Source organism: Tiliqua scincoides, chromosome 4 (assembly GCF_035046505.1).
Source record: "Tiliqua scincoides isolate rTilSci1 chromosome 4, rTilSci1.hap2, whole genome shotgun sequence".
Classification (NCBI taxonomy): Eukaryota; Metazoa; Chordata; class Lepidosauria; order Squamata; family Scincidae; genus Tiliqua; species Tiliqua scincoides.
The window spans coordinates 126548273-126574227 of NC_089824.1; the positions used below are offsets into that span (position 1 = coordinate 126548273).

Sequence of the window (25955 nt, forward strand, 5' to 3'; positions counted from 1 at the left end):
GTTACATGGTTTCCCCCCTTTCAAGGAGGGCTCCTATGCCTCCATGACAAGCAGAAATGCATCTGGGCACTGCATTCACATTAGGGTTGTCAATTTTTAAGTGGCCCTGCTCCTATTCTTCCAATAGCAGCAGACCCACTGAAATTAAGGAGGTGGTGTTTCATGGCATGGAGATAAGAAACCCTTACAGCCCAGTCCTATGGAAGGCTTACACTAGCAAAATGTGTATTTCACCAGTGTAACTCCCTTTATGGCCATCAGTGTAACTTCCTTTATGGCCTAATGCAACTAGGCCACTGTGCATGGGCTGGCCACTGCCACCAGCTCCAAGTGCTGACGGACTACACTTCAAATCGTGAGCCCCTTCCTTGGCCTGATCTGCCTTCACAGAGCAATGTGGACTTGCACCAACGAATGAACTGATGCAGGTCAAAATTGCCCCATAGTGGCTGCTGGGAATTAACCCAAGACAAGGGGACAAATGTCCCCTTACCCTGACGAGACCTCCAGCAACTAAAATCCTGCAGAATGAGGAGCAAGCTGCTTCAGCACTGCTGCATTGAGGTTTAGGTAGAATTGAGCTGTTAACCAGATTAATTTCTGCATGTTCGTGTCTGATGTTAAAATCAAACAGTAAAAGTTGGCCATGGTAGTACATAGGCCCTGAACCCCTTCTCTTTTTCCCCTTTTCAGGCACAGCTGAGCACAGATAAATGCTTAGAATTGCCAGGAAATCTACATATAATTTATTCTGGAAGGAAAATAAAAGTCTTTATACCGGTGTCTCCTTCCCTTGTCCTCACTGGTGAACAGGGATCTTCTCATCTGCTCACTTACCTGAACTGATGCTTTGGTGGGTGGAAAATTGAGTAACTTCTATGAAAATGTTGCTGTAATTCAAATCCGTCATTTATGCTGTTGCTTGTGTAGGCTGCCCTCCTGCTGCATTTTGTACCTTTACTAGGCTGACAGAGTAGCAACTTAGTGTGCTTAATGTGGCAGTTGCATGGAAAAACAAACTACAGCTTACTTTGAATCTAATGATTAGGTTAGCCCTCAAAAGCCATTATGTCATCAACTTTATGGTAGAATTCACTGAAGCAATCAAGAAACAAAAACAGAAGGATTCCTGAACTGATAATTCACCTGATAGCATAAGAATGGCTTCAGCTATAAAATGCAGAGCTCGGAGGGAAACAATGAACGCAAACACACAATGACCTACCATTGCACAATTGCACAAGTTCATAATTCCAGGAATTGGATAAGAATCCTCACTCATTTTTCAAGCGTCACCTTTTTTCAACTTGGCATAATTGGGAAATATTTTATGATGCTACAAACATTAATGCTAACAGTGTGTAGGGGACATCAGACTTTGCATGAGATCTGAAACAGGCTGGTCTGAATTATCTCCATCTCTTCAAAGCAGCTCCTCAGATAGAGGCGGGCTGGTGTATGTCCACCCACCTGGTCCTACCCCTGCTGTTCATGTGGGAATGATTTGTCTGATGTTGACCAACATATATAACCTACATGCCTAGGATTTTACACCAGTATCAGCTTCAGGTAATCCATCCCCACATAATCTAAAACTTTTGGCACAAGTTTCCCCAAATCATGAAGGTAGGCCAGGTCATAAACGGGCCAAGAATCCATGCCCCCCCCCCCCGGGGCACAACCAAGTAACTTGTACCACCACTATCTTGGCCTGCCCTCCATTCTACACTTGCCAAAGGCAGCATTTAGAAAGGGGTATGCCTGTTTCCCTGTGTCTCAGACCACATCTAATTTTACTTCAAACACGTCCATTTCTTGACAGCACCCTGGTTCTACACATGAAATCCTTTTCCCATAGTTCCCAGTATATGTGGAATCGATTTATGAGGGAGCAGGATCATGCCAGCTAGCTATGCCCCTCTAATCACCATGCAGCATGCAGCTGCTGACCTGACTTCCATGCATTAGGTAGAATATAAGAACAAGCCCTCCATGTGTACAACTATGGTTCCTGAATGCACATACATAAGCCCTACAGCTTAGATATGTAAGATCTACTCTTAAGGGCTGCTCATTCATTAGTCTCTAGCCTCCTCTGTCCCCACATTGGACATTCTCTTAATTTCCTAGGATATAGTCCCAGCAGGACTATATCCTGGAGAGACAGACCAGGAGACATATATAGACATATATATAGGGAGACATATATAGGGAGACAGACCAGGGAGGACTGCACTTGCTCCCAGTGTGGAAGGGATTGTCACTCCCGGATTGGCCTTTTCAGTCACACTAGACGCTGTTCCAGAACCACCTTTCAGAGCGCGATACCATAGTCTTTCGAGACTGAAGGTTGCCAACAGTCCCAGCAGGAAGCAGTGAAATTAAAGCTGCAAAATGGTACATAGACTTCACTAAGAGTATGTTTCACTGAACTCAGAGTAAACATACTAAACATCAGTCTGTAATTTTATAGAGTTTTCTCCTGCAAGAAAAACAAAAGAGAGAAAGAGGAATCTTCCTAATTTCTTCCAGCTGTACTTCTTAAGTGAATCAAAACTATTTAATGTCCTGGAAAGTCACATAACTCATTTTACTAAGCTCATAAACTTTGAAACATAATTATAAAATCACACTAATGCATTCTTCATCAGAGAAATCTACTGAAAACGCATGTTCTTGTCTAGCAGTCACAAAAGCAGCTTTTGTAATCTGAAAGGAAAAAGGCAGTACTAAGCAGTATTGTATCTTTATTAATTGATTAAAATAGGCAGATTTATAATCAACTGTGCTAACAAAAATATAAACTTATGCTGATACATTTTTAAACCATCTACTGGTTATGTATCCATTCTTTCTTTCTTAATCCAGTCTTTCTCTCCTAGTGCTTCAAGGCCAAGCATTTTAAAGTTGTACACTTAGCATGAATAGGTGCCTTGAAAATATTTCCCAGTGAATGAGAACAAAAGCTACCTTGAGGACCATATTATTATTATTAAGAATATTTATATATTGCTTTTCAACAAAAAACATTCACAAAGCAATTTACATCTTATATTTTTCATTTTTACAGTTATATTTTAGAGGGAAAGGCAGACTATAAAGCCTTTAGATCAGTGGTTCTCACACTTTCAGCACTAGGACCCACTTTTTAGAATGAGAATCTGACAGGACCCACCGGAAGTGCTGTCATGACCAGAAGTGACATCATCAAGGAGGAAATTTTAACTATCCTAGGCTGCAATCTTACCCACACTTACCCAGGAGTCAGTCCTATTGACTTTCATTGTTAAAAGCATGTACATAGTCACCTGCCAAAAGTACAGGTCTGTAACATTTCCCCAAATGCAGTCACAAAACATGGTAGCACCAAGTCTAATACATTAAAAATAAAATAATAAAATGAATGGGAAACCACCTGAAATTGGCTCACGACCCACCTAGTGGGTCCTGACCCACAGTTTGAGAAACACTACTTTAGATAAATTAATGAAGAACAGAAATGTTGAACAATTATGTTACAAAGCAGCTTCTAAAAAAAAAATTTGCATAATTTTTCTTGCCATGCAACTGTGATGTAGGTTTTCACAGGTGAGAAGAAAATGAGGAGTGCAGAACTCAAGGTGCTAAAAGTGTAGTATGAGATGCCCCAATAAAATCATACTTGCCTGATGTGTGTCAAGCTGAAAAGGAATTCAGGTGTATATGTTTTTATCTGATCTCTCCATTTTAAAAAATCAGCTCCCTGACTGAAATCAACCCTCCCCCTCCAATTTCTCATGTTCACATTTTCCAGTAAGTAGGAACAATAGGAAGTTTCACGGGCCAGTTTTTTACCAGCTCTTGTGAAGAGAGAATACTGGAATTAATGGTATATCTTGTCTTTTTAAGAATATGCAAGCTAAATGGGGAGGCAGGCAAAATCCAGACATACAGAGTTAGTATTAAAATTTGCTAACAGAACCATTGAGTAAGCGTCTTCTAGCATTAGAACCCACTGAAAGAACCTCTTTGCTATTCACTTCACAAAAGGCGAGAGAAAAATATAATATCTTTTCCGGAGAGCCATTACAACATTTTTAGTGACTTTGCTGCAATTTGACAACATACAAATGTTTTTTGTGTTTGCTCTTAGGATGGAACCATTTCCACATATGCTGTTTTCCACACATATTTCCATTTCAATAGTGCCATATGATTGCATGTATGCCATCCCATGACAGAATCTGGGGAGTGTCTCTATAGAAAAGTACTGGGCTTAAAAGCGATACAAAAACCTTATCTGTAGAATTTGATTTGCATGTTATGCAAATCATTTTCAAATCATTGGTTATGCAAATTATTTGATTTGCATGTTATGGAAGATTCACACATGTATATCATCACTTGATGTCACCATCACAAGTGTAAACAACCTGAAAGGGAGGCAGGTAAATTGAGAATTGTTGGTAAAATAGCACATGAGGCTTTAAACCTACTCCATTAAAAAGGAAGTTCCATTTTATACATGAGTGAGAGCATTCCTGAAGCCACTATAGTTAACCCATATGTGTTGCCAAGAAAAGTTCCTCCCTCCAATTCTCCTGGCTATTTATGATGCAACATATAGTAAACCATAATGGGGCAACTCACATAGTTGGAGAGATGTGGTGGACATGCACCAAGGATCTGTCAATCCACAAATGAAATTCAGTCAACTCTAATCGTATGTGTGATTGACTTGCATGAACTCAAGTATATACGCTCCCACCCACCCACCCCCAAGACAGAGAAAAAGAAGTGCAGGCAATGCTGCATGCTGTTCATGCCCTGGATCAAGCCTGAAATTGAAGAATGAAACTGCTGTTCCCTCAGGCCTCTCCATTGCCACTTGTCTCTCATACTGTGATTTTATTTTTTAAAGAGACAGTATGTATTTGTTGGATTTAAGGGAGCTTCAACTATATTTTCTTTTGGCTTTCCATGCCAATCAGGGAATATAAACCTAGAGTAAGATGCAGGCCAACTGTAGCCTTCTCCTTCCTGTCAATTCATCTTCACACAGGAAGAACTACACATTTATTATGTTTATTAGACATAAGAACTAAAGAGAACGTACATGGTCAGAAGTAGTATGCCTCTGGATAACAGATGCTGGACAAAAAGGAGTGCTTTCATGCCATGATTAGGTGCTTCCTAGAGGTATTTAAATGAACCCTGGCCTGTTCTTCAGTTTAGCACTGGGTGTAAACTCAGTACCAGGGGAGATGCTGTCAATCGCCATTCCCTGGCAAGTGGGTGCATACAATATACCTATTTGCTGCATAAACACTCCCCATTTAAGTTTAAACTTAAAACATCTGAAGATGGTCTTTTTTTTTTTTTTTTAAAGGTGAGAAACCTCCCCATATTAAACCCACATCTTGGTCCTTTATTTTCATGAATTATTGATTTGGTAAAATTATGTGTGGAACTTTATATTTGTCAAAAGGATTTCAAAAAGACAATTTTTTAATGTTACAAGTTCATTTTTGGTATTTTTTTATTTACAATACTCTTTCCCCCCCCCCTTTTTTTTTTTTTGTTAAACTACTAAGCCTACATTGCTCACAAATTGTTCAGACCTTGGGTCAAGGAAACCATCGTATTACATCCCAATAGAAAATGGGCTTCCCTACTCTAAAATAGCCACTTAAGCAAGAATGTGGATTTATTTGAAGCTAAATCTTCACCTCAGCTGTGTCATGCCTGCACAATCATTCACAGAAAGACTGTAGTACTTAGATTCAAAGAAAAGAATACTAATGAACAAAACAGTTGTGTGTATAAAAAGTAAAATGACATTCAAGGAAAGGGAAATTACAATTTAAAAAATCAGACAGGAAACTGTTCCTGTTTAAAGAAAAGGGGGCATTTTTTCATCTCCCTCCCCCCCCCCCAAATGTTTTACTTCTGGAGAGCAAAATCAAGTTTATAAAATTGAAATGTGGGCCAGTGGGATTTTTGTTTCACTATAAATAGTGACCCTGATCCAGTTATACAGGTAGGCAACTTGTCATGCAAAGCAACTCATTACTTCAGATGTGGCTGCACTTCCTGCTCTGCACTGAAAGAGGCACCCAGTCAGCTCAGTAGGGCACAGCTCTGCATTCAAGTGGGTGCTCCTCTTTTATTTAGCAGGGGGAGAGTAACTGGCCCACCTCACCCCAGCAGTGTCTTTTCTACTGGCTGTCTGCTGGTGTCGCATCTTTTTAGATTGTGAGCCCTTTTGGGACAGGGAGCCATTAGATATTTGATTTTCTCTGTAAACCGCTTTGTGAACTTTTTGTTGAAAAGCGGTATATAAATACTGTTGTTGTTGTTGTTGTTGCATCCTGTGGAAATCGGCTGATGTATGCCAGTTTCAATTGTATTCAAATACAAAAAGTCTTCTAAACTCCTGCAACTCAGACTTCATTGACTGCACTACTGAGCTGTGGGATGAGTTACTGACAAATGGATTGGCCCTACTGGGTTTGTAAAAAATTACACATGTACAACCCAGCAGTCAAAGCACAAGCAATCTATTCTGTCTGTCTCTGAGCTGATGTTGGCCCCAATGGAAGTGCCTTTCCAAGTCTAATAGCTGCTTTGGAGACATGATTTTCATAGGGACATTGGTGCAACAGGAAAGCACAGTAGTCCTAGTGCGTGCTCTCTCTCTCTCTCTCTCTCTCTCTCTCTCTCATCCCTGCCCCTCTATGTGTGTGCGCGTGAGTGCACGCTTTAAAAAAACAGCAGCACACAAAGTCAAACTCTGTGTTTAACATATAGTGTAGTTTGTCCTTGTGGGTCAACACCTTGAAGCCTCCAGTTTACTAAAATATCACAGGCCTGGAATATAATTATACAAAATCATAAGCAGCTTTATGTATTAATCTCTCTTTAAATATTAACAGTGCAATCTTATGCATGTCTACTCAGAAGTCTCATTGTATTCAAAGTGCCTTACTCCCAGTAAAGCATGTATAGAATTGCAGCCTTAAATTAATTAGACACAATGCTCAGGCTAACTATGAGATAACTGACACATGCACAAAAATCATAGGGAAATTTACCATTTCAGATCACAGATTGGGGATGACTGTGTGAATTCTTCATCATATATATGGGAAGTAGAAAAGTCCTTTCTTCAATATGGACATTGTCAAATTATTGACAAATACTTTCCTTTCATATGGTTTTATTATCTATTTTGTATGGATTTTTGATAGCCTATTGAAGCATTTCTCAAACTGTGGGTCTGGACCCACTAAGTGGGTCCCAAGCCAATTTCAGGTGGGTTGCATAGCACCTAGCTCAACCACCATTGAAAATACAGAGCTGAGTTCCCATACAGAGCTGCTGGGCAGGGAGGACTCCCAGTAGGAGAGAGGCATGTTACTTTGCGCTGAAGAGGTGGGAAGATGGGGCGCTAGAAAGGGGGGAGGGCTGTGTGGTTGGAAAAGGATCCAAGTCTGTGTTCTGCTTTGTTTTCCAGGCTAGAATGTTTGAATTCCAAGCTATTCAAAATAACAGCATAAGCACACTGTGTGGGACCTTAGGCTGATCACGCCTTAGGTTTGAAGCTTAGATGACATCACTTCCAGGCATGATATCACTTCTAGGTTAATGACATCACTTCCAGGGGGTCTCAACAGATTGTCAGTGCTGTTTTTGAATTTAAAAAATAATAATAAAAAAACATATAGCAAAGGAGCACATGAGGGAGGAAGCTGGTCTGGAATCCTTTGCACCAATGTGCTAAATTTTTTCATGCAAGACATTTTTTTACATGTAGAACATTTGAAAATGAGACCCTTGTTCTCCCTCACAATCCAAAGTGAAACAAACCAAGGAAACAGATTAGTAACACATGGCCAGGGGCACATTCCAGCCCCCAGGGACACCTTCTGGCCCTCAGCAGAGTATCTGAAGTCTCCCGCTCCTCAGTTGTTTCCTTCCAAGCTGGGAAAGAGCTCTTTAACTCCTTTCACGTGTCCACAGCAAGGCTTTCAAACAGTTTTCCCTCTTAAGCACTTCAGCTGCTCAACAGATTTGCCTTGTCTGCATCTTACAGTGAATGCCTGAGGGAAATCTGCCAAGGCCTTTATAGCTAAGGGAAGAAAGGTTTAAATGACTCTGGCCAAATCCAAACCAACTTTCCAGCACTGGCACAGCGGTGCCAATGGGGCATGTGCTGCATCTTGCAGTTGGGTGGCACTCATGGAGGCCTCCTCAAAGTAAGGGAATGTTCTTCCCTAACCTTGGAGCTCCATTGCCCTTATGTCGGTGCTTGAAAGTGGGTTAGGATTGCCTCCTCTTCTGCCTATATCTTGGCTCAAGTTGGAGTGTTTCAGTGGGCAGAGACTACAGGCCCATTTGTATCCAATTTTCCAATGCTAATGCAGCTATGCCAACAGGGTATACACTGTATCTTGAGTTGGGGGGGGGGGCTGGGTCACGGAGGCCTCCTCAAGATAAAGGAATATTTGTTCCCTTACCTTGAGACTGTGTTGCAGCTGCATCAGTGCTGGAAAGTAGCGATAGGATTGGGCCCTACATTACCAGCACTTCAAGTCCTTCTTCCTCACTTCAAAATATGGCCTCTGTTAAAAGCAATTTGCCAACCAGGAATTTAGATGCCAGCTTGCAAAGTGCACCCTTCCTAGACAATGACAATAAGAACAAACTCCATCTTGAAGAAAGGTTTTCTGCTTCCTTTATAAAGCTTTTATCCACATCTGTATATTGGTGCAGGTATTTTAGCCTGTAACATTCTATTGAGCTTACTACGTACCACTAAAAACAAATTGATTTGAATGGGGGTTCCAGAAGGAAATAAAATATGACTACATTCTCTGGTGTACAAAAGATATCTCCAATCTCTGCAAAAGTCAGATTTGAACTCATCTGCTCAGAAATTGATTGCAATCTCATAAAAATGAGAGGTTCTAACCTTTTAGGAGATGAGTAACTGAGTTAAAATCCCCCTAGACTAATATCATGTAGAACTGATATTAAAGTCAAATTTTTAATTAAGAATACCCAAGTGAAATGTTTTTATACAGCAATATATAAAGGGGCAGGGGAGGAAAGCAAAAGAATAGAAAAACTATCATTCACTTAAAACTGCCAGTTGGAACTTTTTGTATTAAGATACATACACACAAGCATTTGGTCCATCTTCATGTTCTTCCACATATTTTTCAATATTCATTTCAAGTGTTTTTCAGTGTTCTTGATTCAGTTCTATGGCCTCCTTAATTAGAGTAGGAAACACATGGGTGAAATAATTGCACACCAATAGGGAAATACCTTTCAGACTTTCAAAATGCAAAAATTCAAAGCCTTTGGCTGAAGTTGACAGGCAGCAGGCTTCCTAAACTAAGGAATTCACTGTCACAGGGTGCTACTTTAAAAACAGTGTAAAGAGCTTCTAAAATGGAACAGATGAATACCTGAAAGTTAACGAAAGACTCAACCAAAAACACAAACCCTCATTTTGAGACACTGGATACCTCTACCAGATGCTGAAGTTTTGAGGACAATATTGTCATTGTACCCTGATTCTAAAAACTTCCAGTCTCCCTGGCCAGAAAATGCTAAACTGGGTGGCCCGTTTGTCTGACATAATATAGCAGTTCTTATGCTGGGCTTTGGGTCCAATTCCATCCACCTTTTCAGCACTGATGCAACTATAATGAAACCCTAAAGTAAGGGAACAAATGTTCCCTTGCCCTGAGGAGGCCACCAGGACTGCCTGCTCACCACAGGATGCAGTGCATGCCCTCTTGGCACAGCTGCATCAGCTCTGGAAAACTGGATAAGATTAGACCCTTTGTTAGCAATCAAGAGCAGTCAATTATTAAGCGGGATAGGTCCAGGACTAATCATTTCAGTTCTGCTCCTGCAGGAAAATCATCTTCCCAGTGCTTTATTATAGTCAGAGGCCAATACAAACTTATGCACACCTCATCTGCTCTGGAAGGCCCAGGCTTCACTGGATGCTTCTTAAGTTACATAGGTGGCTCCACATCTAGTAGATCTTGCCTATACATGGAAAAATGAGATAGAGATAAAGTGGTAGATCCTGTGGGGATAAGACTTTACCACTCCAACTGTAGGCCTGATACATCACTGTCTTAAAAGCAGGAGGCAACAGCATCGATGGAGGTTGCTGCATCAGTGCTGATAAATAATAACTTTATTTTTACCCCGCCTTTCTCCCCGAAGGGACTCAAGGTGGCTGATCCCAGTTAAGATACTGATGTTCTACCAGTTGTAGAACTGTGCCAACCCTGGACCCTGCAGCTCTATCCTAGGAACACTGGCATCTGAATTGGCAGGTTTTTGAATTGAACTAGTAGCTTGAAAATTTTTGTTTTAGCAGTTAAGAACATAAGAACAGCCAAGCTGGATTAGGCCCAGGGCCCATCTAGTCCAGCTTCCTGCATCTCACAGCCATCCACCAGATGCCTCAGGGAGCATACAAGACCACAAGATATTTGCATCTCACTGCCACTCCCCTGCATCTGGCATTTTATTTACTCTTGCACATACCCCCCCCCCCAAACGAAGACACCAGACTGCACTTGGGATCAACTTGGGCCACTTTATTAACAAAAGTGACCAATTATTATTTTTTAATGCAAGAAACCTACTGAACACTTTCCCTCCCTTGCCAGTCTGGGGTAGGCAAAAAACTGAATGACAGGAAAAAAATTCCTACCCGGCCCTCATGATAAGAGACCAACTAATCTCAGACTGTACATTCCCATCATGGCTTATAACCTGTGATGGAGTTTTCTGCCAGAAATCTGTCCAAACCCCTTTTAGAGATCAAGGAATAAATTGCTTTAAGCAGCAAGTGATTTCAAAATTTTATTTCTTCAGTAACAACTTTAACCTGAATTTTATCATAATGTTTTTTCAACACCAGTAGAAACAAAATTACAGGTAATGTATAATAGAAAGAAAAAGCAAGATATCCTTGGTTTGACAGGCACTATGCATCAAATGTACACTGTTTGCAATGCCTCCCCCCATCAAAAATAACTTTATTAAACTTGTTATAAGTCAGATATATTTGTTTATATCTTCTTACAATGGAAAATTATAACATCTAACAACAAAATTTTAACACCGTTGTTCCCAAAGTCCTACTCAGACTTTGGGAACCCTGTAAGTATTTGCTGAGGGAGGGAATGGGAGCGGGCGGGAGGCAGTAACATGATCGGGACAATTGTACTGGGGAGGGGAGGGTGTTTACAACTTACTTGGGGGTAGTTATGACTCTCCAGAGGGTCCAAGAAGACCGCGACCCCCTCTGCAGCCCTCCCTGAGGCTTCTAAGTCCTGTAAAAAAGAAAAAAACACCTCCTGTTTTCATCCTGAAAACAAAAGGGAGTGGTTTTTTTTTTTTTACAGGACTTTGAAACCTCCAGGAAGGTTGCAGAGGAGGTCACAGGTTCCCTGGACACTCCAGAAAGCCACTGCGACCCCCAGCTGAGTTGGAAAAAAGCTCAAAAGCAGTAGCACAATTGTCCCACACATGCTGCTGCCGATTTCTGGTTGCTCTAGTGCAGTGGTTCTCACACTTAGCACTGGGACCCACTTTTTAGAATGAGAATCTATCAGGACCCACCAGAAGTGATGTCATGACTGGAAGTGACATCATCAAGCAGGAACATTTTTAACAATCCTAGGCTGAAATCCTACCACACTTACCCAGGAGTAAGTTCCATTTACTAGCATTGTTAAAATCATATATATAGTAGCCTCCTAAAAGTACAGATCTGTAACATTTCCCCAATTGCAGTCACATACCATGGGAGCATCAAGTCTAATATATTAAAAATAAAATTTTGAAATGAATGGGGACCCACCTGAAATTGGCTTGTGACCCACCTAGTGGGTCCCGACCCAGTTTCCGAAACACTGCTCTAGTGGGTAATGACCCACCTGTCTGGGAACCACTGTATTAACGCACCAATTTAAAATACCAAAATTATTTTAAAAAAATTTGATTAAAAATGCACTTAAGAGAGCATAGGATAATTGAACAGCAAAAGTTAAAACAGCAAAACTATGATGTGTTGTGGAATACAAAATTCTTCAAACATTTTCCAAAACCAGACAGAGTGGAAAGCAATCAGATTTCCTAGGGATGAGTGTTCCCCAATTCTGCTGCCTCACCAAGAAGGTCCTGTCTCAGTCTCATATATAAAGATGGGCCAAAAGGCAAGGCTTCTGCAGCTGATTAGAACTCAGCTAAGTTGATGTGGAGAAATCCATCCTTAAGGAAACTTAGGCCACAATCCTAAACCACTTTCCAGCACCAACGTAAAGTCAATCCAGCTCCTAGATAAGGAAACAAACATTCCCTTACTTGCAGGATGCAGCACATGCCCCACTGTCACAGCTATGCCAGTGCTGGAAAATTGGTTAGGATTGCACCCTTAGTCCAAGACCATTTTCAAATCATGCAGCACAACCCCTAAGCATGTCTACTCTGAAGTTCTCATCAATTCAGTGGGGCTCACTCCCATGTGAATGTGTTTAAGACTATAACCCAAAGGCTATGACCAGCACTTTAACCCATTTCTGCCCAGCCCACAGGTGTACAAGTTTGGTCCCTGTTGCGTATATGCAAAGTTGGGCAAAAATGGCTTAAGTAAATTGGTAGCCAATTCAATTGGAGCAAAATAGATGTTGCCTCGTTCCAAATATTACAAAGGACAGACAATAAAGTGTTTTATAACAAATAAATGTATTTGTCATACATGGTTTGGATATGGTACTTTTATGGTCACTTGTATATGAGACAAATGAGACCACATTAAAAAAGAAAGTTTTTCTTTTTTAAGCCTATGGCTATCAAAAATTGTTCTGTTCATTTGCTTATGACTGTGAAGTTCCAAGACCTACAAAGCTAGTGAGAGACAGATGGTATCTCAAATGCTGGCTGAATTTGCAGTGGCAAGCAAATTTTTAACAGGGCCCTTATAAATCAAAAAGGAGGTTTCCTTACAAAGTCAGTTAAGGAGGGTCAATTGCAGGGCCAAGTGGCAGTTTATGTGCACCAGTATCTGACATTTATCTATTACAGAATTCCAAATGTGTTTAATGTGGGTATAGAACCATCACATATGAAAATCAGTGCCTGTTGCTTTGCATCTAGAATCAGAATAGCTTAACTGGAAGTTATGTGGTCTGTCATTCGCACATAGCTTTGTCTGTATTCCCCCTTCCCACATTGTGTTCTTACTATTCCAAATGCCAGACGTTTGCTTTATCCAGAGGTTCCCAAACTGGAACATTGCGATGCCCCAGCCAGGGAAGCCCTATCTCTGCCCCCTTAAGGGGTGGGGTGAAAGCAGCAAAGCAACTGCCAAGAACATGCTGCTACCAGGAACAAAAGGTTTTTTTTAACTGAGCCCTGCCAGCACTTTTGGCAGGGCTCCCCAAGCCTCAGAACAGCTTTAAAAAAGCAATTACAACCCACTTCCGGTTTCATGATCACAAAGCGGAAGTGTATCACGGTAGCTTTTTTAAACTGTTCTGAGGCTTGGGGAGCTCTGCAAAGTAGTACACAGACTTCCCACACGCTCTGGAGGGCAGATGCTCCCAGAGAGTTTGGGAACTACTGGCTTTATCCATTTCCATATCAGAATGCTCGCTCCATGTGTATGTTACAGAATGACATAAACAAGTTTCACACAATTTTCTGTAAATTGGACATTATCCTATATCTTGGAACCATGCATCTTAAAAGACTTTCAAAAGTTGAAGAAGCCTCAGATGAAACAGATGATGTCTGACTTGCTAATATTGAATACAAGGAAGCTGAGGTCATTCTGCTCTACTAGGTAATTCATTGTGGATAGTACACTGCCCTTGATGTACAAAATCAAAATACCAAGTCACCTTCTTAAAACACCAGTCCCTGTCAGGCAAGGACAGGTAACAGATTATTGGGGTGACAGGCAAAGTCCATATGATGTCAACCTAAAATGTCTAGAAAAGGAAACTTACCTCCTATTTCTTCTTGTTCCCTGAATTTGACACATGCATTATATATTTAAAGTTTACTTAGCCTTGACTAAGGAAATTAGTCATAACTAAATTTCATAGAAATCTAGGGACTAATAGCCCAATCCTATCCAAGGCCTGTGCCAGCAGAACGTGCATTCCACAGGCACAGGCTGCTGAAAACAGGACGTGCTAGCAGAGCAATAGAGGCCTACCAGAGCAGGTAAGTCTGGTGCAGGGGGCAGAACAAAATGAGGGGGGCAGAATGGGGAGGAGATCAGGTAAGGAATGGACTGATCAGGCCTGGGGGGGCAAGTTGGGCAGTGGCAGCGCATGCTGGACCCTGACCCCATTCCTGGGCCCAATCCACCTGCATGGATTAACACAAACTTGCACAGTGATTGAGGTGGTGCAGGTCCAACTTGAACTATAGTGGTTGCTGCCCAGGGGCAAGGGGACAAGGAGGCATTCAACAGCCAAAAATTCTCCACAGGATGCAGCTTACCCCATGTTGCTGCACCACCACACAGGGATTTAATTAGGATTGGGCTGCCTGACTGGATTTCAAAGAAGCCACTGTAACTTGTTATAATTTGTCCATTCCCAATAGTCAGTACACCACCTTAGTTTTGTTTTGATTGATGAGAAATAAAACATGACTAATTACTTCTTAATAACTATTTATAAAAGCCAGTAGCTATAAAATGTGGGGTTACCATTTTTTATTTTTTTTTCAAACGTTGGGAAAAAGATAAGAAATCTTGATGATTAATTTCTTGCTGTATTTACCTCCAACTCCTTAAAAAAATGATTTTCCCAAACTTAGAGGGCCACACCTCCCAATTTAACTCTCAGCTCAATCCTAAATAACGCTGGTACAGCAGGGCCACATGGCCTCCACTGTATCTAGCGCTTGTTAGGAACAGGCTAGAGGTCACCTCAGCATAAGGGAAATTTTTCCCTTACCTCTTCCAGAGCTGATACACCACTGTTCTGCCCTCCCCGTGCTGCAGACATTTACCCTCCCCACTTCCATTCTACCCTCCTACTGCCACCCCACTTCCCTTACCTCAGCCAGTGGCCATTCTTCCGGATGCAGCATTGGCCTCCCCACTTGGGGAGGTGTAGGCTTCCCCACTTGGCACTGCCTATTTACATGGTGTCACAAACATGCTTTACGTTTGTGACACCTAGCACTGACACAAGGACTTTCTTTCTTTATTTAGCATATGGCATATAATACATGGACTTATATATCAATTGGACTAGATCAAGTGTCAATGTCCAGTTCGTCCAGCCATTCAAGGACAGTTACCTTCATTGAAAAAGTCAGACAATGGGCTAGTATACGCCCTCAGTTTGCAGCCAGACACAATGTGGTATATTGTGTGGCAGGAGAACCTGCAATCACACTGTGGGGTAGATACTAGCCTCCATTTAAACACCGAGTCCTGACAAACACCATGTCGGGTACGGATCCTGTTCAAAGTTTTCCAGTGCTGGCGAGGGAAGTCAAAACCTGGCACCTTAAGTATAGGATCATCTGTATAACTATATAAGGGCGCAATACTAACCCCTTATGACAGTGTTTTCCAGCACTTGCATAAGGGCAATGCAGCTTTGAGGTAAGGGAACAAACATTCCCTTAGTTTGAGGAGGCCTCTGTGAGTGCCATCCAACAGCAGAATGCAGCACATGTCCCATTGGCACTGCTATGCCAGTGCTGGAAAACACTGACATAAGAGGTTAGGATTGCACCCTTAGTTATATAAAGTGCAAGTTATATAAGTTATATATGAAGTTATATATAAGTGCTAGTCTGTCTCTATATTCTGTATCAGCCATTTTCAACCACTGTGCCGTGGCACACTGGTGTGCCGTGGGTGGTCCACAGGTGTGCCACAGGAATTTGAGGGAAGGTCATTTATTAGTAGGGCCAATGGGGAATGTGAGCTCCCACTGGCAGCATGGTGTGCCTTGTCAATTGTCAAAAACCTGATGGTTTGCATTGATAATTTTAATGCCTTGTCAATGTGGCACGAGATGAAAAAGGATGAAAATCACTGTTCTATATTCTAGTCAACCCCACTGACTCACCTGTCCAGGGAGGCCTGCTTCACTCAACAGCAGAGGCTTCACTCAGAGCCACTAGAGGCTGTTACCCTGATCTATATATTATAATCCTTACTGCTATGCAATAGCAGTCACTCATTTCCTTCCTCCACAACACTGAAACTGCAATGAAAACTTGTTCAAAGAACATTTTCCTTTGGACGCATTTGGTGGATGAGATTTTGTTTGCAACATTCAGCTGAGCACCGTATTTGGGGACAAGGAAGATTTTCCTGGAAGTCTGTTCCCCTAGTGACCCTAAGATGTGTTTTCTTATTTCAGCTACATTTGAACTGGCTCTGCTCTAGATGCTGGTATTTTCAGGAAACAGCATTAAAAGGAATGTGCTAACAGTTTATTATCTGAAATTATTAGTCCTACCAACTGCTGCAAAGAAAAATTCTGCATTTTGAACAGGCTGGAACACCAAATAACCACTGGGAAAGTCTCATAAAATGTGTAAGCAAGCTTGCTTGTATTGCCTGTATAAGTCTTGCAAATTTCTCACTAAAATTTTATTTGGGTTCTCAGTGCAATTCTTCAGCCCAAACTGCTTAAAGCAATGCTCTAAGCATTGCTCTAAGCATTAGTGGTCTGAACAGCTCTTAGTCAATTAACATAAGAGCTGACTTCATTATTTAGCATCATCATTCACATCTTCAGAGGCCAGAAAGAGACAACACAAATTTTTACCTACAACTCCACCCATAAACAGAAAAATACTTGGTGTGTCTCCAGGTTCTGAGAAGCTTCTGCATAGTTTATTATCATATATAGCAATCCTTTTAAAGGAGACTTTTTCAGATCTGGACAGAGGATCTCTTTCCAATTTTCTTTAACATCCATTTTAATAGCAATGCATATCATTCCTGCTATTAATGTCCATGAACACAACAGAAACTTAACATCTGGCTTAAGATGGCTTAACATCAAGAAGACTGTATTTGATGCAAGGTTGAGTCCAGTGTTTGACTTTAAATTGCAACTACACTTATCCTTAAGGATTTGTACCTATCTTGCACCTAAAGAGCCAGGTTATCTGGTGTTTAACTTAGACCCACAGAGCCACAAAGCTGCCTGGGTGAACTTGGACCAGTCATTAACCACATCTACCTCACAGGGTTGTTGTGAGGACCAAAGGAGATATGGAACCATTTACACCACTCTGAACTCCTTGCTTGAAAGGTAGTATAAAAATGTGAAAAACAAATAAAATATCTGCACTATCTAAAGCCTCTTTCATTTCATCCACACTAAAGACTGCTAAATGTAATTTTTTTAATGGATGCCCATATACTCAATCAGTGCCCTGTTTGTACAAAGCTGCTTTTGCGGTTACTTCTTTATATGAGAGTTGATGAACAGAGTGGCAGAAAGGCTAAGTTTTGAAACAAGAAATCTCCAGTTGAAATCTTGTTTCCGCTATGAATTCAGTCATGAATCAACTTTAGGTAAGTCACAATGGGCTAAATCCTAACCCCTTATGTCAGTGCTTGCCAGCACTGATATAGCGGTGCCAAGGAGACATGTGCTGCATCCTGCAGTTGGGTGTCACTCATGGAGGCCTCCTCAAAGTAAGGGAATGTTTGTTGCCTTACCTCAGAGCTGCATTGCCCTTGTCAGTGCTGGAAAGTACTGACATAAGGGATTAGGATTGCACCCAATGCCTATCAGCTTCTCGTCTGCAATAGAGAGAGGATAATATTGATCTTATTAGATCAATATCTACTGACCCATTAGGACTTATTGGACAGTTTACGTTCATGAAGTGCTCTGAAACCCTGAAAGAACTGTAGCATTATTATAACATGAAAACCAAGACAAACTGGGACAAAGCATCCAAAGGACACCAGAGGTGCCTCAGGTTTAGAAGCAAGCAGTGGGCTTTTAAAAATTTTGAATGGCAGGAACGGGCAAAAGTGTTCCCGCTAACAATTTCTGTTACTAGGCTGAACCCTTCCATAGCTGTGCAGCAACAGGGCAGGGCCTCCAGACATTCAGCGATATCATACACCACCAAATTCTGAGTAGTCAAGTCCAAGCTGCACAAGGCTTGGCTTCAAGCTGCGCAACTTAGGAAATATTTTTAAAACTCCCCCTCCTTCTTAAAAGTTTGCCATGCAATATGTTCATTTGCCAACAAACCCCTTCAAGAACAGAGTCCTGTTATAAGCCTATGTATTTATACATCAAACAATTGCATATTCCTTCCCTGACTCCACATCCCTGTTGTCTCTATTGTGTCTCTTTTTAGATTGTGAGTCCCTTTAGGACAGATGGCTTTAGAATTAGATTAATAGATGCTCAAGAAAGAAGTCAAAAAAACCCCACAGAATGCGTAACTAGTCATTTAGTTCTTTAGTCCTGTAATCTGAACACACACACTCCAATCTAAATGAAGCATGCTCTGAACTACTTAACAGAAGAGTTAAAAATCTTAATCAGCTGTAGATGGGATTGGGGAGGGAGATGACTGAATTCTGCCCTCCTCCACCCCTTTCTGAAGAGGTTAACTGTGGAATTTTACCCTTTAAAGACAGATCTGTGCACAAGCCTTGGATACTGGATCAAAGAAAAGTATGCTCGCAGCACCTAGGTGCACACGTGGAACCCCTTCCAGCTGGGGTTATGCATAAAAACTCTTACTTCTGCATGAGTAATGTCTCTTAACCAGATAAAGCAAATGCAATACTTTACTGAACCAAACCAAAGAAAATACTTCTGTTAAAATTCAGCATACCATTTACGGCTGAAAATTCATTGGCATTATCAATCAAGGTAGCAAAATGTGTGTAGGGTTTTGACATCAATGAACTAAGTACTCAACATCATGAGAATTACCAGAACTTAATTTGAAGTAGCATGTTCAAACAGAATGTATCAAACTTAAAACATCTCAGAGTTAAGTGAAATTATTTAAATCTCAAAAGTAATTAAAAGAGTGTTTTTATTGTTCACCTAAAGTAGTTTTACAATAAAAATACCTTTAAAGCAAGCAAGTTGTTGTTGTTCTATTGTTCCAGCAATTTAGTTTAAAACATTTTACGGAATTTTTTTGACAAAGCCTTCGGAGGTGTAACTGAATAGATAATACAACAGTATCTCCTCTCCGTAAATTTTTTTTCTTTTGTGAATAGCATTTAATTGGTCACAGTCTAAAGCAAACAATCCCAGAACATACACACTATCCAGTACACACAATATAAAGAAAGTAAATCATAACCGCTGTGGAACAAAACACCCAAAAAAGAAGAAAAAGAAAAACCCATAGTAGAACTACACAGTGGTTAAGGAACACTCCATCCCTTGATGACAAGTTGTGCTCTATGCCTACGTGGCAGGGGAAATTAACAGCACTAATCTGAAGGATGGGAAACACATAATCAAGTATATATACTTAAATGGGGTTCAGTTAATTCAGCATTAGTAAAACATGACTGCTCATTTGGCAAAACAGTATTCAGGTTGATTTTGTGGGCAGAAAGAAAAGAGAAATGGGTATGTTTAACATTCTGTAACAATTTAAGAATTTCATAGTTCTTATAACACCATCTTCATAACAGAAGTGTTTTACACTTGTACAATGTTAATTACTTTATTATACATGGAAGCCTGCAATAAACCAATTACACAATAAGACTGCAAACAACCACTGGTACTTTTCTGCCTTCAGAAAGTACATAAGACAGAAACATCACCAAAATACTTTTTTTTTTAAAATGTGCATAAACATCACCAAAATTACATTAAAAAAAATAATTTTAAAAAAATCTGCAAAAGAAAAAAGTGGTTCTGGGCAGTGCAACTGCTTCTTAGCAGTTTTAAAATAGCCACTAAGTTTTCTAGCAGGTTTCCATGGCTCCACAGGCTCTAATCAAGATTCACATATCATAAATAACGTACCACAAAATATACATGAATTTGAGCAACAATTTCATGAGAAGGTTCTGGTGACAATAAACCACATAGGTTATATGGTTTAAGGCCAATTAGGCCAATCTCTGAATGGAACTGAAGCCTCAAGGCCCAAGCCTGCAACATGTTTTTCTACACATCCTTGTAACCACATGAAATCTTAAAATCCCCTCTTCCCCCCCAACTCAAAACTGCATGTGGACATAGATGGCTATGCTAGTAGACCCTGATACAGGTTGAAGGACCTCTCTATGTACAATTGAGTATATTTTGTTATTGTATGGAAACCTTCATAGCACTCTAAAATAAAGGGGCATTCAACTTTTTCAAAGGTTCAACTTTTGATGTCATAAAACATCAGAAAACACATAATACGTTCTGCAGTCTTCTGGAATGTAAATCTTCTAAAATTCCAGCTGTTAAGCTAAAAGGGTGAGGAAGGGCCACAAACCATGGACAGCAAGTCTGGTGAAGAAAACAGTTGATAAAGAAGATTATCTAGGACCTAAAGGAATAGTTAGGTAGAGGAAAGAAAGGATTGGAGACCATTTGGGGAAAGGGCATATTGTTTTTAACTATGTAAAATAAATAATGCATCCCAAAATGTATATAAATTACTGTAATTTTAGTTTGGTGTTGTAATGACATTAAAACGCCATTTGAGAACTCATCTTGGGGATTGCGTCCCTAAAATCTCTTTACAGAATTACAGCATTTGAGGAGAAATGAGAGTGAGCTATATTGTTTTTATTAAAGCTATCATTCCAGGCTTTAACCAAGGATCTGAGAATATCTACCCCACCAGTGTGGAATGAGTATCATCATCTGGAAGAAGAAATAAAGAAGTATGTTAATAACTATAACAAGCTATAGGTAGCAAAGTTCTCAGAATGTTGTATTGCCCAGATAAGAGACAGCAATTTGTAATGTGTTAGATCCCTTTCTTAAATGGTGAAGTAGATTTGCCACTTTTGTAAATTGGAAATTCCAATACACTAATAGCGCATAGAATCTCCTTGCTTCATTACATTTTCCTGAGAGTAAAGCAATTAAAATAAACCTTAATCCTAGGAACCAAGTTTTTCTTATTGTGTTTTTTTTTTCCTTTTTTGCATTTTCAAATTTTGGGCTACTCCCTGACAATCTAAATTATGTGATTGCTAAACACTGTCACAAGAACACAAAAAATGTGAACTACCAAGTCTACTGATCTGATTAAAAACCATAATACAAACTGATCTAAAATTACATTAACAAAAATGAAATATGAAAAGTTGCATTGAAAGGGCGTGTTACATTATTTGTATTAGGATCATGTAGAAACATTCCAATGGCAGTGTTATCAAAATAAAACAAATACATTAAGACCACCCCAAAGCCTAGTCACGTGTGGAACTTTACCTATAACTTTGGCTAGTTGGGGTCTTTACTCTAGTACTACATGGCTCATTTACATCAGACATTATATTTGTATACCCTGAGAAATCTGATACTGAAGTCCTTACTCTATGGTCCACTTCCCCATTAGAGTTAGCAATAAAAGTCATTGGCACCCTGCTGCCCGTCTTAAACTGAGAACCAAATGCTTGTGCAAAGTTCTCTATCTGGTATGTTGCTCTATGCTCTAGTTCTTTCTGAGGATCTATCTGGTTAGCTAGCTCCTGAGATGGAATTGGAAAGCTTGTTGAAGATTCCAGATTTTTTTGTTCCTTCTGGCTACTCAATTTTGGAGGTGTTGACTGATAACCTGATGATGTATCTATGTTTTTCTGAGAGTCTATCAGGTCATCCAGTTCTTGCGAAGGAGTCAACTGTTGATGTGTTGCCTCCACAGCAGATAAATAAAAACCTGGCTGAGATCCAAGCAACATCCCAAAAGGAGGCTTTGGCAATGCAGATGGCAACACTGAGGTAACAGATTGGCTGAAACCACACTCAAGTGGAGATGTAGTGTATATTTGTTTGTCTTGAAATAAAGTATGGTTATGAAGGCTTGACGACAAACTTACAAACTGGAAACTGGGTCCAAAAGCAAAACCAGTGCTATTGGTTGTTCTTTCAAAAGCCTGTTGGAGGTATTTTGAGTATTCTTGCAACATGCTTGCTTTGTCATTTGAAGCTGTTTGAGAATTGGGGCTCAGGTTCTCTTCTTGTACCATCTCTGCATGTTCTCCTGAGGCATGCAAGTCCACACGCTGCTCCGTTATGCTGAAAGGATCCTCTTTCTGACCTTCCGATTTATGAGAGTACTGTTCTAGAAGACTTTGCAAGACCTCATCAGGGATGCTAGACTTGTCATGACAAGATTTGATGTCAGCATTCAGAGATGAGTCAATAAGAGATAACGGGGTTTCACCGTCCATAACACTGACACCTGCAGACTGAATAACAGACGGTTGGGAGGCCATATGCCCAACATTTATAGAAAAGGCACTGTTACTGCTGGCAGTTTGCAAATATCTTCTTTTCTTTGAAAATTGCATGGCATCATCGTAATTGCTAGTGATTTGCCCTGGTTTGCCACCTGCAGCTTGGAGAAGTCCAATAGCATCAACACTGGTATTTGCCACTATGCCAAGAGAGCCACTCGGTTTTCCAGACAATTGTTTTTGACCAAGAAGGTCCGGCAACGGTGACACAAAATTAAGATAACTCTTGTCTGCGCTTTTCTTATTTCCTTTTTTAAAGACTAATTTTGGCACCTTTTTCTGCAGCTCTTCTATGCCAGTGCCAATTAAGCCACCACTGGAAGACACTATAGGAATCTCCACCGCGTAATTCTGCAAGGTCATATTCGATGCAATCTGAGATTCGGACACTTTATGACTAGGCTTCTGCTCTTTGTTTTCAGTGGATATACATTTTGCTTTGCTTTTTCTTCTTGACGAACCTGTATTTCCCTGAGACAACATAGACAAGTTGCCCATGCCGTGGTTGGATGGCCCAGGATCCATTCCAGCACCTGCTTTCCCTATGGCTTCTCCACACGTACGTCTGTGCTTCAACAGTCTATCAGTCCTCGAAAAATACTGCTGACAGGTTTCACATTTGTATGGCTTTTCTCCGCTATGCGTCCTCTTGTGTCTCTCCATGTGATACTTCTGGATGAACTTCATGCTGCACTGGTCGCATCCAAAGGGCTTCTCCCTGCTGTGGATCTTCTCGTGCCTCTGCAGCAGGTACTTCTGGATGAAGCCCATGTTGCACTGGCTGCACTGGAAGGGCCTCTCGCCGGTGTGGATCAGCACGTGCCGACGCAGGTGGTAGGAGCTCCTGAAGGCCGCGCTGCAGTGCTCGCAGACGTGTGGCTTCTGGCTGGGGGACAGCAGGGCAGCTTCTCCCTCCGCCGCCGCCGCGAGGGGCTTGGCCACAGCGCTCGGCTTCCTCTTGGCTTTGGTTCCCTGAGATTCCGACTTTGGCCGCTTGGCCTTCCTGGCCTGTGCGTCCAGCTTGGGCTCCTCCAGGCCCGCATGGCCCACCTCGCCACCCCGGAGGCCCAGCAGCAGGTCCCCGCGGTGTGGGTGGTGGTGCAGGTGGTGGAAAAGGCTGAGGTCCTGGATGACGCTCTGCCCGGCACCCTCTGCGCCCCCGCCGGCACCCCCCAGCACGGGGTGCCGGTCCTCGCCGGCGATGCCGAAGAGCCCCCCGTAGTGGTGGTGGTGCTGCTCCTCCTCCTCCTGCTCGCTGGGCTTCTCCTGCTTGATGTTCACCAGGGACTGGAAGAAGCCCCAGGGACTCCTCTGCGAGGCGGCCAGGGGGAAGCCCCCCGCGGGCTCCTTCTTGAACGTCACGCCCTGCGGGTGGGGCGGCGCGGGGGGCTCGGAGGCCGTGCTGGCAGCGGCGGCGGCCGAGGAGGCGGCGGCCGAGCTCAGCCCGCAGTGCTGGGGGGGCGCGGCCGGCCGCGTGAAGCTGGTGACGGGCGGCAGGCGGTGGTTGAACATGACCATGCTGGGGGGGAAGCCGGGCTCCATCGCCGCCCTCTTGGCCGAGCCGCCGCCCAGGAAGCCGCTGCCGAGTTTCATGTTCCCCGGGGACGCAGCGGGAGCAGGAGCAGGAGCAGGCGCGGCCCTCGAGCCCGCGGCCGGCGCTTCACTCACCCGCCGGCTGTCTGGCGCGCCCGTGCCGGCTCTCTCGGTCCCGCTCGGCGCGCTTCAGCCGCCGGCCGGGCGCATCCTCCGGCCCCGCCCGGCCCAGCCCAGCCGCCTCCGCTTTCTCTTACGGCCGCCGCCTCCAGTTAAAAATATCGCCGTCTCCGCTCCACAATGGAATGAGCAGAGCCCTGGAAGGCCCGCACTGCACATGCGCCGCGCGGGGCACGCCGGGAACGGCTGCTCCGGCAGCAGGGCCGCCGCCGGAGAGGAAAGGGCGCAGGCGCGGAGGACCCTCGGCCCCCCCCGCTCCCTCAGGCACGTGACCTCTAGCAGGCTGCGGCTCCCTTGCCCTGGAGTAGACGGTTGTTCCCCCTCAGAGCCGGCCTGGGCGCCAGTGGGCAGCCCCAGCCTCGTGTCTACTCAGAAGTAGGGCCCAGTGTAGGCAGTGGGGCCTCCTCCCAGGCAAGTATGGATGGCATTGTAGCCTTGCAGCCCAATCCTGTGCGTGTCTACTCAGAAGTGCCATTGTAGTCAATGGGGCTTACTCCCAAGAAAGTGAGGATAGGATTGTAGCATAACAGCCCCATCCTATCCACACTTTCCTTGGAGTAGGCCCCATTGGCTATAATGGAACTCCCTTCTGAGTAGACATGCATAGCACTGGGCTCTCAGGCTGCAATCCTATCCTCACTTTCCTGGGAGTAAGCCCCCACTGGCCATAATGTCGCATAATTCTGAGTAGACAGGTATAGGATTGGGCTGTACATAAAATTAACAATATTTAGCTGAATGGGGGGAAGCATAGCAGAGACGTAATGAAATAAAAAGCACACACAAGGAACACAATCAGATTCAGCCTAGAATAAAGGCGCCTGAGGGGGAACATTATTGCGACATGTAAAATTATGCAGGGCATGGATAAAGGGATGTTCTTTTCTCTCACATATCAGAACCAGGAGATGGCCACTGAAATTGAGTGTTGGGAGAGTTAGGACAGAGAAAAGAAAATATTTCTTCACCCAGTGTGTGATGAGTCTGTGGAACTCCCTGCCACAGGATGTGAGGATGTGGTGGTGGTAGCGCCTGGTCTAGATGCCTTTAAAAAGGGTTTGGACACATTCATGGAGGTAAAGGCCATCACAGGTTACAAGCCATGATGGGTATGTGCAACCTCTTGATTTTAGGCTACCTCAGAATGCAAGATGCACTAGAATGCAGGTCTCTTGTTGTCTTGTGCTCCCTGATGTGGGCCACTGTGAGGATACAGGAAGATGGGTCTTTGGCCTGCTCCAGCAAGGCTCTTATGTTCTTAACTTGCACCTGATGCAATGGGCTCTCCATGAAAGCATATGCCACAAGGTTGATGTCTTAAGGTGCCACAGCACTTACTAGGTGCACAGTTGATCCAGTATAATAAAAATCAGTTACTATACATTCTGCCACATTTCAGTGGGCTGCTTACTTCCAGGTAAAGTGGGTATAGCATTATAGCCCTAAAAGGGAGAGGGGAAAGAGCAATAAGAATTCAGGTAACTTAGGGAGAAGTAGTGAGGCCTGTCTTGTCTACAGCCGTGCTTGAGTAAGCTTTAATTGCCAAAGATTGATCAACAGCCCAATCCTAGGCATGTCTACTCAAAAGTAAGTCCCACTGAGTTCAGTGGGGCTTACTTCCATGAATGAGTACATAGGATTGCAACCTTAAATACCTAAAGGTACTGTCTTGTTGGCATCCTTCAGTCTTGGAAGACTATGGTATCACGCTCTGAATGGTGGTTCTGGAACAGAGTGTACTCTCCAGTGCGCGAAGCCT

The 25955-nt window shown here is 42.5% G+C and overlaps 1 protein-coding gene across 1 annotated transcript; it reads right to left on the minus strand.

Annotated features, from left to right (window-relative positions):
* Positions 1-19069: 19069 nt before the first annotated feature.
* On the minus strand, positions 19070-24259 carry ZNF281 (zinc finger protein 281). The gene has a single exon (XM_066624777.1). It carries the CDS (start codon positions 24074-24076, stop codon positions 21452-21454), a length of 2625 nt encoding a protein of 874 aa, XP_066480874.1. The 5' UTR covers positions 24077-24259; the 3' UTR covers positions 19070-21451.
* Positions 24260-25955: the final 1696 nt, after the last annotated feature.